This window comes from Pezoporus wallicus, unplaced genomic scaffold (assembly GCF_028554395.1).
Source record: "Pezoporus wallicus isolate ANWC-B61680 ecotype Strahan unplaced genomic scaffold, APGP_CSIRO_Pwel_v1 scaffold_7107, whole genome shotgun sequence".
Classification (NCBI taxonomy): Eukaryota; Metazoa; Chordata; class Aves; order Psittaciformes; family Psittacidae; genus Pezoporus; species Pezoporus wallicus.
In genome coordinates, this window is record NW_026642114.1 from 7,368,907 (window position 1) to 7,389,796 (window position 20,890).

Sequence of the window (20,890 nt, forward strand, 5' to 3'; positions counted from 1 at the left end):
CAGTAACACTGTGATACAGACAGCTGCATTCCACTATACGTAGCTGACTTGTTCTTCTGTTTTATCAACTTCATTCTCTGTGAGCAGCAATGTATCCAGCAGAATGGCTGATGATGCTTGGATGGGTGAGCTCCTCAGCCTCATCGGGCTCTGATATATAATGGGGTTAATCCCATTTCTCATCCCATGCATGACAAAGAACTTGGAATTTTCTGTCACAGAGCTTCTGAAAGAGATGCTGCTGGAACGTTTTCTAAGGGCCTTGATAGGCTTTGTGGTCCGATAGTTGCAAGTGATATACCTGCTGAAAGCCTCCCTAAATGTTTTGTTGAATAGTGTATAGACAAGAGGGTTCACTCCTGAGGATACATATCCTATCCAAACAAATATCTCCATAAGCTTTTGAAAAATCTCTTGGTTGCAGGAGTTGCACAGAACTGAACTTATGTTTGTTATGAAGAATGGGCACCACATCAACAAGAAAAGAAAAAATACAATCCCCAGAACTTTTGACGCCCTTTGTTCATTGGTTATTGTTTGCATGGACTTCCTCCCTATTGTGGATGTTCTGCAGATTGGCATGTCATTGGACAAAGTCTTGTCTTTTCTGGAGCTGTTTAGCATGGCCACCTTTTCTGGTGAGGAGGCAGATGTTGTGTCACGCTGAAATACTGTGGACACTGTTGACCATGTGAAACGGTGAGGTGGCTTGTTGATCAAGTAGGCCTTCTTGCGTAGCACTTGGATTGTCAGAAAATAAGTGACTATCATGATAGCGAGGGGAATGAAGAATGAAGCCACTGATCCGTACAGAATGAAGTCATGAAAACGATCAGGCATCAGGGCACATGTGATGTTTGTAGAGTTGCCATTTCCATCTTCAATGCCTCTGATAGGGACTGGAATAGCAATTCCTGCAGGAGAAGAACAAAGTACTTCAGCATGTGGTAATCGCTTGCCATCTTTTTGGGGCCTGAAGCCTCAGGGTCTCTAAAGAAAGGTAGTTCCTGAGCTCTGGAGCTGGCACAGAGTGACAGAGAACTGAGAGCATCATGTGTGTAGTTGGGCAAATAGTACTCTTTAAGACTTGGCAACCTCAGCTATAACAGAGTGCCTTTTCTAAGGAGATTGGGCCTAACCTTTACTGATTGAGGAAGCAGTATAAAGTTGCCAACTTCTCAAGTGTAAAAAACATTAATTGTTTTGACTGTAGTTGTTAGAATTAGTATGGCTTTTCCTCCAGTGAAATGTGTTTCCCTAATGCCACCTGCTTCCACCCCCTTTCCCCTGGGGTAACCTTTGCAGTTTTTGAAGGGCAGTTTGATAAACACATGAATCTTGTCTTTGCTTCTTATCTTAACCCCATCAAGTTACTGGACACAGCTGATTTTTTTTTATTTTTTTTTCACCCTGCCTTGACTCTTTCATATGTACAAGTAGTTAAATAGTTGCCAGAATTATGCAGGGTGTGTTTCAGATGGATTTGTTGTTTAAAGTCTCTTGCATATTTAAGAGTGTTTAAATGAGACCAGATAGTTCTGTAATTCACCACTCTTAAAAAAATATAAAAAAAGTTATCAGTCCTGTCTTTTAAATGAATTTTTTATAACCACTAAATTGCAGTCAGCACTTTGTTTGCCAGCAGTCTGACATTGCAACAAAAACAACAGCTTCCTTACTGCCCGGTGAAGGTTATTGTGCTATGTTTCCTGATACTGCTTAATGAGATGTAGGCATTTACTGTATTCCTCTGCTACTCTGCTTACTAAAGTTGGTTGAAGGCAGCAAGAGCAAAAAAAAACTCTTCAGCCACTTGATCCCTTTCTTAATAAGAGGCACACCTTCAGATACAGCAAAGATTTAAAGTGAGAATTGAGCCAAATTAACCTTTGATTTGGAGAACCCTGGCTCAGCTGCAGAATGCTTTTGTGTCAGATAAAAAGCAAATGAAAAAGTACAGCAGTGATTACTAACAACAAACCAGGCATTAAAAGGTCAATTTGTAAGTGTCTTGTCATGCTAACAGGTTTTTGATTGGTTGGTTGTTTTTTTTTTTTTTAATGAAAAAATAAAGATAGCATCTTTTCTCCTATCATCACGGTTCTTCCTGAATTTTTTTTGAAGTTAGACTTTTTGGGTTTAGGCATGTATACCTTGGCCAAGATGGTGGATGTATCCATTCTACCATGAATCATTTGCTTTAGCAACACAGAATAATTCTGTTCTTTCTCTTGCACACAGAGCATACAGCACTGTGCCTATGGCTGCCTGCAGTATACATTAGGTTATGTGAATTAAATGTTTTCACTTCCTTAGCTCATTTAACAGATTTTTTTTTTTTTTTTATTTTCAGTCCTTAAAGGCAGGTGCACATCACAGAGGTGCTAATTTAAAAGTTTATTCATTGGCTTCCTTTATATAAACTCTTCAGGGTGTGTTTGGTTTTGGGATTTTTGGTTTTGTTTTTTTTTTTTTTTGCTTAGAAGTTAGCCTTTCTATATGCTGTATTGCCAGTGCATCTCAGTCTTCAATGTGAACGTTACCAGCCACTCATTTATCTTTCAGTCTTTGATATAAGTAATTAGCCTTTTTTTACTTGCTTCATGGGAAAATTGTGAAGTACAGATTTTAGCAGCATCTACTCAAGTCTTTAAACTGTGTTTGGGACAGAATATGCTACCACAGGAACATAGACGCTTGCTTTCCCAGAAGACATACTGTGCATGCAGTTATTGTCTTCTGATCTTTGGACTTTTAAGGCCACGAAGAAAAGGTACGATTGAGTAGGGTAAGCCTGATAAGGAGTGGTGGTTGAGGCAAATTCTTGTGGTGTAGCTATGCACGATCTAAGAGGTGGACTTAGGCCAGCCCAGATGTTAAGGTCTGCTAATCAATAGTACTTGGCCAGAGTTTCCATTTTGACCAGCAGTCACCCATTGTTTTGGATGTGAAAAGCTTTTGCATTCCTTTTCCAGTTCCAAGTCTCACCTATTGAAATGAGCCAAACCACGACGATTTTGATGACTGTTGTAGCCCATGAATTGTACTGACTAGCCTGGATTGGCTTTTTAATTGCAATATAGCGGTCAAGTGAGATAGCACAGAGGTGCATGATGGAAGCTGTGGAAAAGAGGACGTCAAGGAACAGCCAGATAGGACACAAGGCAGTTGGTAAAGGCCAGGCGTTGTCTGAAAGAAAACAGAAAACTCATTAGAATCTAAGTTTTTCGAGAGTTTTCAGTGTGTGGTTTTCCCTTGGCTGTTAGTTCTTTTGAGAAGTTCACAATACTACAGGAGATGAGCTTTGCCACTGCCTCAGCTGGATTCTGTCTTACGTTTTAGTTAGCTCCTAACTGGCATGATTGCTGCCATCATATTAATCAGGCTGCTGGTATATTAAGCCTTTTCCTGTCTTTTGTCCTTTTTAGATCATAAGGTATTTGTGGCAAGGACTTTGGATAAAAAAGTTTTTAAAAAGTGGGTTATGACTGTGCTTGGTCCTTGTGCCCTGCTGTTATTATTTTCAGCTATGTCTCTTTGATAGTCTTATGATTCAGGGTTGTATTAGATGGAGGAGGTAATGGGTCATAACCAGCGCATTACTCAGTCACTGTAGAAACTTGATTGAATCTTAGTTGGTGATCTTGGAGAATTTAGTTCACATAGTTTTAAAATGAGTTTGCTGTGTCCCTTGGCCAGCTGCAGTTGAGCACTAATGTCGCAAAGCAGGGCTATTCTGTCCCAGTAATGATTTTATAAAAACTGAAGGGCTTTCTTGTGCATCTTCCCCCTCTCCCTTGCCAAAGTGATGGCTTGGATTTTCAGTATGGCATACTGCTTCTTATAGTAGTTATCTGTCTTTAATGTTACTCTATAGTGAACCTAGCATCTGTCAAATGCATTGTGGTTTTGTAGTGTTAAACTTTTCAAAAAGCTTGTAGTTTTGGGAGCTGGGTCTCCCCTACCAAAGTTTACAATACCAAACCAAGTGAACTGTAATGAAACTCTGGTTGGGTTTTTTTTTAACGGGTTTATATTAATTCACAAGCAGTTTTCATTGCAGTCCAGTGCTAGCAGTGTTCAGTTTGAGATGCACATTAGTGTTGTGTGTCTGTGTCGTGGTTTAAACCCAGTCAGGTAACTTGTTCACTCACTCCCAGTGAGTGGTGCCGAGCTGACAACAATCAAGGTCCGTGTTCGTCTCCCCCCCCTCCCTGCACCGGGGCTCTCCCCTTCCCCGCTCCCGGAGGAACGGGGAGGAGGATCGAGAGAGTGCAACTCCTACGGGTTGAGACAAGAACAGTCCAGCAACAAATCACCACCGCTACTATCAGCTAAAACAATGATAAGGGAAAATAACAAGGGAAGAGAATACGATACCACCGGCCAAGAAAACGAGTCCCACCCGGAAGCTCCTGTCCTTCCGGGTAACTCCCAGTTACCCCCCACCCCGGGCATGACGTGCTGTGGTATGGAATACCTCCCCGGCTAGCCCGGGTCAGGCGCCCCGCCTCTGCTTCCTCACAGCCTCCCCTCTTCCCTGGCAGAGCATGAGCCTCACAGAGTCCTTGGTCAGGGTAAACATCACTTAGCAACAACCGACAACATCGGCTTCACCAACGCTGTTCTCAAAACTAGAAGTCAAAACACAGCACTGCACCAGTTAACACAAAGGAAAAAACATGATTGCTACTGCTGAACCCAGGACAGTCTGTAAGAATGTCCTGTAGTCCTAGGGAAGAAAGTATGAACATAGAAGGTTTTTGTGTTTCTAATGGTAGAAGTTGATGTACTATATACTCCTTCCTGTTAAAATTCAGCTGTACTCCATCAGTAGGTACAGTAATAATATTGCCAGAGAAATCAGTTCTTACTTGAATGATGCTTAAAGGACAAATAAAAAACAGAACCCCAAACCAAAAAAAAACCAACATTTCTAGCTAATCTGATTGTTTTTAATCTTGCTCTGAATAAATAGATCTGCAATGCTGAGAGTGCGAAACGAGCTGGACTGTTTAATGCTCAGTCTTATCAATGTGGTAATGTTGCAGTAGTTTGAGATAAAACATGGTGTAACTGATAGGTGAAAATTATAATGGTGCTGCCTTGACTTGAATTAAAAACTTCATAGAATGGAAAATTTTATGAAGTCAGACATAGCACATGCTTGTCTGCATTCTTCCCTATGTTGGGAAGCCTCGCCTGTAAAAACAAAGAAAATGGATGGATGGAGCCCTGAACCAAACCTCATCCACCCCCAAAGCAGGGGAGGATGGCATAAGCAGTGAGGCAGAAGGGAAAGAGGCATTCTGTATTCAAAGCATTAACCAGTAAATTTTAGTTCTAGCTGCATATTTCCCAAAATAGCTATCATGGTTGAAATTGTGCTTCAAAAAATTGTTGTGTCAGACAGGTAGGAGGAAGTTGTAATTAGTATATTATGAAACCCCTACTCGTATTTAATCATATGGCAGGATAACAGCTGGATTTCAAATAAGCAGGCAGTATTTCTGTTGGAGAGTACTTACATGCTGCTCCCGGGATTATAACTGCTTTGCTTCTTGAATTGCAGTGATAAATTCTTCTTTTTTTAATTTTTTTTCCCATGTAAACAGCAATCTGGTGCAAAGCAACCTTGTATGTTTTTATGAGTTTTAAGAGCTTTCATTAGTTGCTAAGTGCAACTGAAGAGAGTTTTGTCTTTATTTTTTTGTATTGTTTTGAACAGGGTGCAGAAGGTGGTAGATTATCACATTCATGATTATAGCATTCTGTACTATTATGCTTGTGTCTGTGATCATGTTTTTTCTCCAAACAAAATCAAAGTAGACTTTAAATGCAGTAGCTAATAAGAATTGAAGAATACAGTTATTATTTCAACTAAATGTTGTGAAACTGGTACCTTAAAATCCAGAAAGCCACATAGTTATTTAGGTTTCATACTGTGGTGTATTTTGCTTTTACTTATTTTGATTTTACACAGGTTGGTTAAACCTGTGTTAGCTCTGTGCCTAGTGTTTGAGGGACTGCTCTGGGCTGAGATTTTGTGCTTTCCTGGCAATAGTGGTATCACTGTTGGCCTATTCTGTTACTTTGGTAGTTAGAATATTGATTTCCCCTCTCAGAACTCAAAGCATGTCTGACCCTTGAACATGATGATGACCTGCTTGTTTGTTGTCTTGCTTTATAATTCAGATGGAAGGTAAAGTGAGTATGTCCTGCTAGGTGGCAATAGAAAGCCATTAGCAGGTCATGCCTAGTTTGGATAGTTAGAAATTCTGATTCTCCTAGTATAGATCCACACTGTTGGAGCAGACCAGAGCATTTACTGGGCTGAGATTCTCCACCTTTTTCCTTCAGAATTGAAATGCTGATTTAAGCAAGCTAGTGGGTTGGATTTGGGGTTTTTTTAGTAAATTTTTTTAAATGCCATGGTTACCTGACAAATGTGCCTGGCTGAAAGCTTGTCTGGTTTCTCCAGCTGTCATGTAGTGTAAGATAGAAAAATATTCCTCCTTCCTACAAACGTTGCCTCATATCCTCACAGGGCTCTATGATCTTTAATGTCCCTTCCAACCCAACCATTCTATGATTTTGTTATAGGCTGCTGAAGCATGTTCCCTCTATCGGATTTTGTTGCTGTTAGATAATGATGCTTTTACTGAAATTGGATATTTTTAATCACTAGCTGACTTAAGCCTAGGCTTCAGTCTTCAGACTGGGGGGTGTGTGTCTGCATCATGCATGTGTGGTGTTCATCCTCGGGTCAGTATTCTGCGTTGTGGACTGCGCAGGCCTGGTGTTTCCAGGCTGTTGTCTTGCTTCACCCCTGTAGCTGCCTGCCTTTGCTTCTCTGTTACCGTTACATTTTCAACAGTTGTTCACGGTCATGTAGTTTTTTAAATTTAGCTGAAGTGGGTTGTTTTTTTTTTGGTTTTTTTTTTTGGTTTTTTTTAGTTGCTTTGTGACAAGCCAACCTTTATTTTCTTAGTTATCTTTAGATTTGGGATTTTGAAAAGTAGCTCTCAATAAGGAAGTTTTCTCTGGTAGTTTGCACAAGCAAGAAGGGAAGATTTGCTATGGTTCATCATCAGTAATGGGTGAAGATTAAGACGATGATTGCATGTGATAGATTTTAAAAATGATGGTTTGCAACCTAGGATGATCAGCATCACCTCCTGATTTTTAAGTGGATAAACATCAGGAATATTTTATATTTTAAAAATTTCTATTTTAAAGTATGGTACATGCACTGTGTCCAAGGAACCCATTGCCTACCAAGCTGTGGTCAACAGACTTCTTCCTGCTGCAGGCTTTGCAAATGAGAGGGTTTCTCCAATTTATTTGCTATTTTTGCTGTGCAATCAGTAGCAACATTTTTTGTTTTCTTTAGTAGTTCTCAGTGTTAGAATTGTAGGTAACTCTTGAAAGCTAGGTTTCAGAGGATGCAGTTATTTCTTAACATGCCCTCTTTTTTTGGAAGAAATGAGAATTTAGCAAGCAATAAAAGCAGTGGACTGTTTGTGTATCCTGACAGTCACACTCCTAAATGAAAATTGCAGTGCATATTTGTACCAGAGTACATTTTGGTCACTCTACTGAAAATAAATATTCTGCTCATGGTATGATACCTGTGAGTGTGAGTTACAGGTTTGTGTATTTATCTTTAAAAGGGGCAGCTCTTTATTACAGTCTGCCTATTTCTGAAGATTTTTCTGAAGCGTACCATGAGGGCATGGAGCCAATATCTGCAGTAAGCTCTGAATTTGAACATGTTGTGCTTAGTTTTAACAGTCAAGATCATTTAATATGACTGCACTTTGGTTCACACCTTTTCCCTCAAATATTCTCCACATAATTAGATATCAGTCCCAAATCAGAAGCATAATACTTGTATTCTGTATCTAGAAGCTGCATCCAGCTATTTCCTTATTATGGAGACATTCCTGTGTGGAAGTGCCAGGAGTTTGCTCTCTGGGTATCAGTGATTTTTTTTTTTACATTCAAGTGGTTAGCCGGCTAATGTAGCTTCAAGATTTAGACTTGTTATGTATTTAAATGTCTGTTCTAGCTTCATTCCAGTAAATCCTCATGTTTTGCTCATGCTTTGAACTTCTATAAACACCTCAGCATCTTCTCCCAGTCAGTGAAGAAGCAAAGCAGTTTCTTTGGTTGGCTGCCAAAAAGAGACTTGTATGCAAGAAATTTCAGTTTTAACCACTGCTCTGTGAAAGGCTGGTTGCAGTCTTAGTTATAACTAATTTTGCTACTCTCCAGTAAATTTCCTGCAAGATGAAAGATACCTTTGTTTTACATTTAAATTAAGATTCCTAGCATGTTTTAAACTGTTGTAACCAGGGTTTAGCATGGGATTAATTGAGAGATTAAGGAGCAATAGCCCCTTTATAAAGTTAAAAAGAAAAGATTCAGTAGTCTAGCAAAAAATAAAATAAGTTTTAAAAATCCAAAAATAAGTTTTAAAAATCCAAACCAAAAACCTCCCCACCACCACCAAATCTGGAGCTTGCCTTCTCTTTGTATTGATTGCTACTCCAATACTAGTACTTTTTATAGTTAGTCATTTTATTATTAATGAGGCCTTTGGCAGGAACTAAGCAGTAACACTATCAGTGTGTATGTCTGTACATATCTGTTTCTTGCCTCTACACACACATACACATACATGACATACCAAGGTTTTCTGTAAGTGACTGGGTTTTTTTCAAGTTATAAATCACTGTCCTGGTCATGTATGTCAATTTTTCCTTTTAGAAACTTGCTTGAAAAAAGACTTTTTTTTTTATTTCAACATTGAATTCTGACCTCCACTTCATACTTCTGTCATTTAGTTGAATAATCACATTTGTTAATAAAGTTATACCAGTCTTCTGCAGCAAACAAAAGCCTTTCTGAAATAAAGTTTCTTATTGTGTTTTTGTTACTTGGGTAACTCTAGAGATCCAGAATATTAAAAACGAACTGCTGCAGCCTTTCATTTTTTAGAGTCCAGTGGTATCTATACCTTAAAGATAATTGTGTAAATCCCTAAGTTTATTTAAAAAAAGTCTAGTTGATTTTTTTCTTTAGTTGTATGGTATGAAAATAGACCACTGAAAATGTATTCTTAAAGGAAGTTTAGGAGTAAAAGAGAGAGACTTTCCCATGGAGCTGCCTCTGGTTAGTTGTCAGAAGCAATATCTGAAATAAAGCTGGACATGAGAGAATATGAAAAGTCATGCTTGTTCTGTAATGACTAACCAGAGAGAAAATGTCACAGATGATGTATGCTCATATTAAAAAAATACTTACTTTATTCCATATGAGCCAGACTAGGTGGTAAATCTAAGCCTGAAATGTTAGGTTCACGGATTGAAGCTTCCTTGGCTTGACAGATAAGTTAATTCTTTGGGATGCTTTATGAGCTTGCCACTTTCCCCAGGGTGGGAGAAAATCGATTTGCCTGCAAGTGGTACTGGTAAAGTTTGTTGTCACTGTTGCTGCCAGGAGCCATCTCTAACTGCTCATGGAGCTTTGAGTCAATACTAAGGTAAAATCAGGTGCCTGACTCATAAAAAGTTCAAAACCTGTTCAGTGTACTGAACAGATACCTAGTTTTCATTTAGCATTTTTTTAAGAGAAAACTGCCTGCAATTGGTGTAATATTGAATAGAACAGATGCCAAGATTGTGCTGATGTTGCTAAAAATAATATTACACTGTTCACAATGTGATCTCCCATGTCTAGCTCCAATTTAGCATCAATTGTAAGTCTCAGGTGATTCTTGAATTGTTTGTTTCAAAGGAAAAAATATCCAGAGTGGCTATACTTGCCGTAAAGACATTAAACTATATGAAGTTGGGCAGAAGAAGAGATTAGCAGCCCTCATTCAAGGGATTTTAAAAATGGTAATGGTGGAAAGCAAATAGTTTTTCTGTTTAAATTAGACCTCCCCAAACTGTACCCCATATGCTATCCTGATGAAATAAACATGCTGTACTTACCAAATAAGATCATGAGAAGGGCAATCGGCATCACAAATAGACCCACAAGCAAATCTGCCACTGCCAAGGACGTCAAAAAGTAGTTGGTAGCATATTGTAACTTCTTCTCCAGAGACACTGCCAGTATGACGAGTATGTTCCCCCCAATTGTAGGGATTATCACCAGGAGGATCAGTAAAGCTGCCCAGCGCACTTTGTTTCCTTGTTCCTCACTTGGGTAGTCCTGCTTGGGTTCTCCCGTTACTGAGAGAGGCGACAAAGATTCATTGCCAGCTCCAGACCCGTTCAGGAAATGTGAAGGATAGGACATTTTTGTGTCCAGCAGAACGTATTCAGGAGCTGTATTTTACAAAGGAATTGCATCCGGTGTAGGAGTTCACTGTTCCTCTCTGGTCCAGGATGGTCCTGCAGAAAGGCCAGCATGGTCAGTATGGTAAACTAGTCATCTGCTGTTTTGAGATACTGTAACCGTCTCTGAGCTCGTTTCCAACTTTTTTATCATGTGCCTTGCTAGGTGCAATTAAGTCTTAAAAATGAAAGTCTTGTTTTATGTCCATCTCTGCTTGGCAGGGTTCAGTGGTCTGGTCTCCCAGGTTCAGGTTTCGGATTATAGGAGAAAATTCAGTAGCTGTGAAAAGCAAGCAGTCCATTAGCTACTCCCCCTCTTTTCTTTCCTTTCTACAGCAGTAAAAAGTAATAAATTAATTTGGATGCCAAATGGTTCCCTTTAGGTACAGTGCATGTAGATCTGCTCTTTGTAAGTACAAACTGATTCGAAGGCAGATGCTCACATTGTGTATATGCAACTCCTCCTCTCCCAAGTGTCTACTCTCCAGCAGCGTGTGCGTAGGCAGACGGCAATTCCCATATTTCCCCTTATTAAGAATCCTGTTTCTCCACAGAGGGTCACCTCAAAAATATCTTCAGAATTTATGTATGAGGTTTCCATTTTAATCTTTATGGTTCCTGATTTATCAGATGAGGGTCAGGAAGCTGTAGATAGTAAAACACTGGTGACAGTCTCAAGGGGACCGTGAAGATTTATGAAACTGAGACATCTAAATTTACCCATTACTTGAAGGGGGGAAGTGAGTAAACCACTTGTTTTTGTAATCTGAGCAGGGCTTTTATTAAGTACAACCTTTTCTCTCCCTCTCTCTGTCCCTCAACTCTGCTGAAGAGTTTAACAGCTTTCACGGTGTTAAGCTGAACAAATGCTCAGTTACCGAGAAGATGTCATGTGCTGCAATTTTCAGGTGAAGAAAGCCTTACCTCTTTCTTTTGCATTTTAGTAGAGTTCACTTTGTATCCAGGAAGATCCTTTGTAATCCTTTTCATCACCTGGTGGATTTTAAGATGAGATTTTTCATTACTTTCTGGAAAGCAAGTTGTTGATTTGGTTTTGTTTTTTATAATTTTTCTAAAACTTGTCTTTTTTATGTACTTTTCATTGGCACTTGTTTCTTCTGGTACCAAGATGAAGAATTTGTATTTTGGGAAAACTGTATTTCTTATCCAGGTATTTTCTCCAGCTCTTGAATGGAGAAGAATAATAAATCTTGCCACATTTAAAAAAGATAGAAATAAGGTTGTGTTCTTTTTTTTTTTTGCTGTCCTTTCTCTTCCATCATTTGGACGATTTTACTTAAGTGATTAGCAGAGTCTGTGCGCAGTTTTCTCTTCTCATTAGCGAAGCTCTCAGTGTGCTGCTACCCTTGTTTGCTGATTGACTCATTTCAGTGTTTTCAGCTCCAGTGCTTGAAAAGCAGGCAAGTAAATGGGGGGGGGGGGGGGGTTGGCTGGAAAGCAGCCAGAGAGGGTTAATTGATTCAACGCTCCAGTACTGTAATGTGTGCTCCTTGTAGCTGCATCAGGATGTGCAGATCTTGTAAATGACCCTTCATGATACAATATTGTAGCTGTATGCACCATAGCGTGTGTATGCCTGCGCACACGCTTGCTCTTGCTCTCTCTCTGGACGGAAATAAGATTAACCCTAAACTGTTCTGCTGCCTTGTAAAGGCTCCAATTTTTTTCTTGGCTAATTTAATAAAAGGATTGTCTACCACACTTTTTTAACAGTGTGCACTTTTACTTTAAATATTTCTTCATGCAGCTGCATTTTATTATGATGAGCGTTCTCTTTTGTTACCTTCCAACTTTGTCAGATGTATGTATGGTCTCTAACAAGATCTTGTAGTTCTGCATTAAAATGGAAATAAAGTTCACTTCCAAGGACATTAGCTGGATAAGTGTGTAACAGAGACCTTGAGCTTAGGGCCAGAAGAGTCCATGAGAGCTTAGGGCCAGAAGAGTCCAAGTAGTTTTCATTTGTTCCTTATTTTTCCTTTCCTTTGGTAAGATTCCATGTTGTATTCATTTGCAGTTGACTTTTGATATCTTTATTCTTCAGAAAAGTAAATATTAGGAAATAAAGTTTAATCCAGCTCTGGTGTTTCTGTTTCTTTATCTGACCCACCTCCCCATTGTCACCCCTGACAGTACTGAGAATAGAGCACATGAGAACATACAAAAAGCAGAAATCAAGACAGGACAATACTGTTTTGGGCCAATGAGCATTTGGATTCAGATTTCCTAAAGCTCAACTATGTCTAATCAACTTCTGATTTATAAAATAAATCTTGAAGGCTCTTCTGGCAATAATCTAGGTGTACTTTAAGTCTTTACCAAAATTTCCATTGGATTAAACAGTGTTCACTCTTTCTGACTGTATAGATGAAGGTTGTTTTCCTTCATCATTAACGCTGTTTCTTTTCCCTTGTTGAAAGGTGGCTGGAATTATTACCACTTTCTGGAGATGGAGCTATTGTCAATATGGCAGCATCATAAATGGGAAAAAAATGTTCTGAAGTAAAACCACTGAAGTATAGTAAAAGACAGATTAATCCTTTAACTTCAGTGGTTTACTTGTGGGTATGTGTCACATTCAGATCTTCATGTCACATCTCTGAATTTAAAGAACAGAATTAAAACTTCTGAGGAAAAAAATAGGCAGTGCCTCTGTCAGAACTATCTGCTACTCATCAGCATCAGTCACTCATGCAAGCCTGTGTTGGAGCTGAAGCATTGTTTTTGAAAGAGGTTTTGTGGGGGGGTTTTAATGTTTTTTATTTTTATTTTTTCACAGCATGATAGACGCTATCTCTTAATCACTTCAGTGTGGGGCAATTATCAGAGTTCTAGATGTGTAATTTTGTTGACGTGAGTTCTGTATTAGCTGTTTATAAATCTTCTTCACAGATCTTGCCATCTGAGAAGCATCACTGTCAGCTATTGCAGTAAAGAGTTGTTTTGGTCAAAATGAAAATCAAATGTTCCCCCTTCCGGAATGCTGCAGTGGATGTTACAATGTCATTTATATGACAAAATAATACCTTTAGTCGCTAAAATGACTAACTCTGATAAATTGGGAAGGGGGAGATGCCTTGATGAAGCACCAGCCAAAGAATGTACTGTTGCCTGTAGATTGCTCTGATAAAAGCTGTATAAATACATTCATATCTAATTGAAAATAATCTTTTTTCTTTTTTTAATACAGATGAAAAGAGTTTTCTTAGAAACTTGAAGAGGAAGGTGATACAGGTTTAGTTGCATGTAGGCTTGCATGGCATATGTACCTGCTTGGGTATTTTTTTTCACTTCACATGACTAGAAAACTTATTTACCTTTTGTGATGTTTTTTGAACTTTCTCAGGTTTTAATCATTTCTAAGAAACACCTCCTCCCTTATATCTATCACAGATCTGCAGTAGGTTCTTTACTTCCTGCTTCTGACCAGGCTTTTTGTTCAAGTATCTGTCCTGCCCCCATATTCAGCTCTTCTCCTGTGATAATGATAAACCTTAAATCATGCTAGACCCCACTCCTGGTCCACTGTAACCAGAATATTTGAACCATGCATAGATATTATTTTTTCCCCAGCCCTTGCTGTTTTTTCTGCTTTCAAATTCCCAATACTGTTTTATTTGAATGGAGCCAGGTCTACATTGAATGTGAGCTGACACTGGTGACAGTACTGTTCAGTCAATGCGTATCCTTCAAGTTCACCTCTGCTGGTTGGCAGTACTCAGATTCATGCTCCCAACAGCAGGAGGCCTCCTAGGAGTTCTCATTCTTTAGCAAGTCTAGCTTAGACAGCCAAGAGGTGGAAAAGTGAGGCTGTGTTGTACATGAGATATTTGCAGGAAATTCCTGGCATGGGAACAGCTCAGTCTTTTTGTTGAGAGGGAAAGAGATGGGGTTTACACCCAAGCTTAGTCTACACCAAAATATGTCAGTTTGATGCATTTTTATGTGCAGGTTTTCCATCTTTGTTTTCCCCGCTCTGCTACACACACCACTTTCAGAAATGACTGCAAATTGTGCAGTTAGGTATCTGCATTCCTCCTTTGTTAACTCATTCATAGATGAAATGAAACTTCTGTTAAGTTTGTGTTTTGTTTTGTTTTGTTTTTTATCTGTCACTGTACTACCAAAGCAACTTGTGGAAATAGTTGTGTACCAAATGATTAATTCATGACCAATAGTTTAGAAAGTCATAAATATTTAGAATCTTTTGAAATATGACTGGGGAGACTTAATGAGAATTTTAAAAGATATATTTGGCATTGTTCTTTAATTCTCTGACATTTCATTTTTCAATGACTTGTTAAGTCCTTAAATATTTAGATTAAAAAATCAGTGTATGTTAGTGATGCTTCGGATGCTTCCATTTTTAGTCTCAATCACAAGACCAGTATGATGGTTCATTTTCAGTATTTTGTTTATTTACTTATTGATGCTACCTTATATACATATACAGGGTTTCATGTTTAAATACTGCTGGAATAGAAAGAGAAATGGTAATAGTCCTCTATTGGACCTTCAATATGTGCAACTTACAGAGTTGGAGATAAACTGCACAAAGGTATTTGGATGTGATTCTAATGGGGCTGTGATCTAAGAAATCAAGTGGAATTATAAGTGCAGTTATAATTACCTTCAGAAAAACAAAACTGTTCAGGTTCCTTACAGGTATCTAATAATGCTGCTGTGAAAAATGTTTTGTGGTAAAAAGGATATACAATTTCAGGGTTCTCTGCAAAGTATGGAGAACCTCCCATGGTCCACATTATGGATTGAAAGGAAAACTGACCACATTCTGTGTCCATTTGATCACTTACCACTCTTGGCATCAGTGCTTAAGCAATAACATTTCCTTGCTCGCTTTATTGCTGAAAGCTTCACAAAATCCTACACACTGTTGCCAAAGGTTAGCCCATATAAATCCCAACCCACAATTAATAAAATTTGAAACAATCTTGTTCTTGTGTACTGAAGTTTTATTCCTATAGTAAGCATTTTTACAAGACTCTTGCTTCCTCAACCCACCGGAGTTTCTGCCTTCTAGTTCTTTATTACGTGGGAAGACACTTTCTGAGGAAAGTGGTGGGGCCCTGTTACGTAGCTTTAACTCCCAGAGTACAGAAGTCACCCTGTCATAATACTCAACTGTTTTATGGGTATATTTGAGATAAAAGCATTTAAAAATAATGGCCACAAATAATTTAAACCTGGCTATGGATTCCTGAATCTATTAGTGTACATTAATCCTGATTTTATAATAAAAACTGTTTTGGAATGTCTGAGCCTGCAGACACGAGGATGTGTCCAAGTCAGTGATTCTATAAAAGCCGGTTTTCTGAACAGGAATTTAATGACTCATGCTTCAAAGTGCATAACCACATCTTTGCCAGAAAATATTTTTTCTCTTCTTTGGGTCGTAGTCTGCCTGTTTAACATTTGCTGAAGTAAAGCAAACACAAAGGTGTTAAAAATCTTTGTGCAAGAGCTGAAAGTTTTCTGTGCAGCTGAATGTTTGGGCTTATTTATTACAGGATTTGTGACTCCTGGTGTTCACATCAGCTCATTAGAAGAAAACCAGAACAATACAAAACACCCACCACATTGTCAGCATCCGAGATGTTATTTGAGCAAGAGGCTGACAGATAGTTTTAAATGTGTCTTAGTTTATAGTCTTCACTTCTGCTTGCTTGCAAGACAGAATTGTTCTGTTTCTCAGCTATTCCCCCTCACTATGTCATCACAGCTGCATCTTAGAGGCAGTAGTTTCTAGGAAATTTGTGTTTGTTCTTCTTTTATCTGTTGGAGTTCTTTTCTGCCTTTGTGCTCAGTTTTTTTTTTGTAAGTTGGTAGTGGTAGTAGATGAGATTCTTTTCCTAAAACATATAGGTGTTTTATGAAAACTCATGAAGAAACAGAGTGTTGGAAACAGGGGTGAGGGCAGAGATCTGGGTACTTGCTGCCATTACTGCTGGGGGGTTGAGTAACCTGAAAACTGTGTGCCTTTGGTTCTCTTTAGCAATTTGGTTGGAGGACTGGAGCGTGTGTGGTGCTGGCTATCTGCAATCAGCTGAAGCAGGGGAGAGGAATTTAAAGAGGAGTTTAGAACTCGTCAGAGGAGACTATGCGAAGAGATAATTTGAGTAGAAGTTAACTGGTTTTCTGTGTAAAGTAAAACTGAAGTACGAGTGTGTGTGAGCATGTCTTCTGTCCCTAGGCACAATGAAAGAAGAAAATTAAATAGATTATTGCTTAAGTTCTTCTTTGTTTCTGTTTTCTATGATTCAGGTATTCATTTAGGTAAAACCAGTACTGGGACATACTCTGTAATGAGTTTTCGACCTCTTGAGTTGTTGAGTGCTGTAATAGACACTTAATGATTCTACATGGTGCTGTAATTCCTGTGTACAACAGATACTGCTGCCACCCTCCAACCTCTGTCTTTCAGCATAGCAAACATAAGAAGGTGTTCTTGGCTTTCCTCTGTGTGTTTCAGTCTGAAATCAGTTTGTAGTCAAAGAAAATGGCTTGCAAGGCCGCTTTTAGGATTGTGAGTATGGCAATTAAAAGCTAGTCTGGGCTGCAACACACAGTGAGATGGAGGGGATAACCAGGTGATGTGCACTTTGAAAACAGATGTAATTATATCACTTGCAATTTGTAGTTTCTCATATTGCTTTTTCATGAGCATGTATTTGCCAGCCTCATTCCTGCATTGCCCTTGTGTTCATGGTGTCATGAGATTGGGTACATTTAACCGATTAGCTGTGCCAGAGTTCAGAATGCAGACTTGTCTCATGCAGAGATGCTTATTTTACGAACAATTTTGCTTTTGCTGCATTAGAAATGCTGAAATTGGTAGCGTACAATATTATAAAGTGGTTTGTGTGGCATCAAAATTAGTGGAGTTATAAATATGACTACAAAGACAGGAGGGAAATAAATATATTCACACCTGTAAATGAGTTCTGCCTGACTTCAGAAATACTCAGTATTCACAAGACTGTTTGCATTAGCGACATGTGCTTCTTGTTGTAGGAAATTAAGGGTTCCTTTCATCTCCCCCAGCACTGGGCTAGAAGTTTTGTTGCTGTAATGACCAAATAGCACACGAGTTCCCAGCTGGCAAGAATGAAGATCTCTTAAAAGGCAGCAACATCACAGCATGATATTGTAAGGAGGCAACAGTAGACATCACTGATAAACTGATCAGAAGTGTGTGTTGTACCAGTGTTTCTTCACATGCTTAGATTTATAGCAGTAGGTGGGGTGAGGAGGACATAGCAAAAGCAGTGATTGTGGAAAGGATTTTGGGACTCATCAGCCTTGAAGGCTGGTCCAATACTGGAGTTGAGGTTTGTGTCTGCTGATGGGAGGTTTAGTACTGTGTGTCTCATTCAGTGTAAAATCTCTGCTAGTGGACTGTCTCACAACAGCATGATTTCTAGAGATAATGATCTCAGTCTCAATAGATACATCATTCTATTGGATTATCTTTTAAAGGCAGAAAACATGCACTCAAAAGGAAGACTTTAGTAGTGAGAGCTGTGTGTGGTATCTGCAGTGATAGAGAAGTTTATTCATTTGCACTTCCCTGTTCTCCTCTTAATCCATTTGTTCCACTCCACTGGTTTTGAGAAATGAAGAATACATAGTGTGGAAGGACAATTTTAAATTTTCCAGTGTGAGCAGAGTGAAGTCTCCATATTTTGAAGAACAATAACTTTATTTTTCCCCCCTTTCTCTAGGACTCCTGAGCAGTGTCCGAGCGTGGTTTCTTTGCTGTCAGAGAGCTACAATCCCCATGTGCGTTATGGGGCTGCCATGGCTTTGGGTATCTGCTGTGCGGGCACTGGAAACAAGGTGAGGACTAGAAGCATCCATTGCCAATACTGTTTCTGCTCCCTCCTAACACATTTTTGTGTATATGTCACGTACACATGCAGATTTCTCACACATGTACACTGTTAGGCAGCTGGAGTAGAGCAGTACTTCTTTGAATTCTTTAACTGTCCTGGGTATAGAGATTCTTTTCCTGCTTCTACAGAATAGGTAAAGTAGAAGAATGTTTTTATACGTTATTGCCAGATTCTTGCAATTTTGTCTTCAAGACTTTCCTTAGAGTTTTTGTACTGTCAAGATACCACTGGGCTTTAAATGTATGTTCCGTACTTCAGAATCAATACTTCTTTGCCCTTGGAGTTGATCTTTTAGAGATTGCTTTACGGAGAGCAAGGGGGTCCCAGTGTCAGAAAAACAGCAGGTGTTTTGCATAATTTCTAGCTCCTTTATTCTGTCCTGTGACATGCAGTTCATGGAATATCCATGTAGTATTTGATAAATCTCATGCTCATCTGTATCATCCCTTCCTCAGCTAGTATTGAGCACTTGGTCTGTGGCTCTTGAAAGTGAGCATTCCCTAGCATGTCACTTGTGTTATGAAACACACAGGATGCTGACATGCTCTGCCTGCCATCTTTAGTATCTAAATCATGCAGACTTGAAAGCAAATTGGAAGTGCTATTTTTTAATCCAGGTTGCTTTATTTTCATGTGGAAGGTGGAATCAAAGAGCCAATTATTTTTAACCTGCTGCATCTGACGAGTTCATTTAAGTGTAAATGCTTTTTAGTCGCACAAATAAGTCTGTTTTATTTCCAGACCCATTGTGTGATAAAGACATAAAACATCCGATTACATGCAGAAATGTCTTCCAGAGCTTATATTAGTACGTTTTGAAGGCCGAAGTGTATTCAACTTTGGAGATTGGAAAATTCAGCTTTTTGTCATAAAGAATGTTCCGTATGTAGTATTGAATACGTGTCAAAGAATGAATGAGTCACCTTCAGGTGGAGAAGCACAGTCTCCAAGATAGCTCAGCTGGCAAAAGCAGTCTAAGTGAAGGCATGATATTATTCTGGAATTGGTTCTTAGAAATAGTGTTTTGTGTGAAATCAGCTTCTCCTTAAAGGCCTGGCTCTGATAGAAGTAACACTGGGAGAGCTCTGTGGTGGGAGACTAATGCACTCAGCTCATTTGCTCATGTCCTCAGTTTAAGTATGGACAGGAGAGAGCTCCGTGAAAGGGATTGCCAAGTGATTCTGTCTGACAACTATAAATCAGAAGATCATATAACAGATTAAAAGAACTCTTTGAGCTTCTTAGGGTGGATGTCTGACTGTTACCTCTCCTGTTCCAAAGAGTATGTAACAGCTTGCTTCACATAGCATTTCAGAGCGCTTTTAGAAAGCCCCTGTTTTGCCACAGACCAAATTTATCTGTGCAGCCTATTGCTGTACAAACGACTATCTTAGTTTTATTCTGCTTAGATCTGAAAAGCATGATTGCTGAAGGCTGGCTGAGCCCACTAACAGCTTGCTGCTGTTGGAACTGGTGGTCTTGGTCCCTCCTGCCACCTTTTGTTCTGTCTCATGTTCAGCTCCCTGGTGAGCTGGTTCAGACACAAGCTCACAGAAAGCTGACCCAGATAGCAACAGCAAAAAAAGAGAACAGTTCTCCCTTGAATTATCAAGTTGGAAAACCTCACAGAGAGATGAGAAAAGGGCTGCAGCTAGCGCAGGGAAAGGGGAAGAGCTGGATAGCTGGAAGAAAACTGACGAAGGAGAAGGATCTCATTTTGATAACAGTGAGTTGAGATGAGCTCACTTGTCCAGAATAATATGCACTGAGGACCTTGCATATTTAGAAATAGATTTGTGTCTGTAATAATTCTGTGTGTATTTAAGTCGTAGCTTGCAAAGTGGCAGAACTGTAAATGGAGATCAAAAAATGTGCCTACAGAGATGATTTAGTCAGAGGTGCCTGTAAATTCCCCATTCTGGTCTTGGGTACATCTGAGCAGCATTTATTACAAAGGACTCTCTTAAAGCTTTTCATAATCAGTGACTGAATTGAAAGGAATACTTATGGATAGATCACTATGGATCATGTTCCTGTTGTGTCTATCTGGGAAGTTACTGAATTTGAAGAAGTAATAGAACATTTTGAAATATTTTAAAATCCTAGATTTACTATTTGAGGGCTCAGAGGCAGCCTACACATAGATTTGAAATGAATGCATTCATGTGATGCTAAAAGTTACAGGTTCTAACAATAAAGTGAATGGCCAAGAATTTGGGATCTGGGTTGTTTTACCATCTCATTTTCTAACCTCCAGCATGTTACTGATATCTCTGGTTCAGTTGTTCTTATGTAGAAAATGAAGGTAATGCTGATATATTTTGTTGGAAAGAATGGCAAAGAGAGTGTACGAATAATTTATGGGTCCTGTTTAAGGCATGTCAGTAGTTTTAATGTAAAGAATGCATCTGTTGCTTACAACAACTGTTGTTTATCTGTTGCCCTGTTTCTGCAGGTAGGTCTTGTATCATCCATCACTTGTTTTTGGTGGGATTTTTTCTTCCCGATTTTTAAAGTCCACAGAAATAAAGTTTTCTGCTTCATTTACTAAGAACAGGCAAAATATATTAAAAATATATCTGATGGCATCAATCTCATAACCTTTCA

The 20,890-nt window shown here is 39.0% G+C and overlaps 2 protein-coding genes across 2 annotated transcripts in view; one reads left to right on the plus strand and one right to left on the minus strand.

Moving 5' to 3' along the window:
- The window catches only part of PSMD1 (proteasome 26S subunit, non-ATPase 1), a 70,243-nt gene that overhangs the window by 25,434 nt on the left and 23,919 nt on the right, over window positions 1–20,890 (plus strand). The window contains exon 17 of the mRNA XM_057427173.1: window positions 18,113–18,227. Coding sequence (XP_057283156.1) covers window positions 18,113–18,227 — 115 coding nt within the window. The remainder of the gene's footprint in view (window positions 1–18,112; window positions 18,228–20,890) is intronic.
- Window positions 33–10,473, minus strand: HTR2B (5-hydroxytryptamine receptor 2B). The gene is made up of 3 exons (XM_057427187.1): window positions 10,002–10,473; window positions 2,989–3,189; window positions 33–914 (listed from the first exon to the last, which is right to left on the minus strand). Exons 1-3 carry the CDS (start codon window positions 10,309–10,311, stop codon window positions 34–36), a joined length of 1,392 nt encoding a protein of 463 aa, XP_057283170.1. The 5' UTR covers window positions 10,312–10,473; the 3' UTR covers window position 33.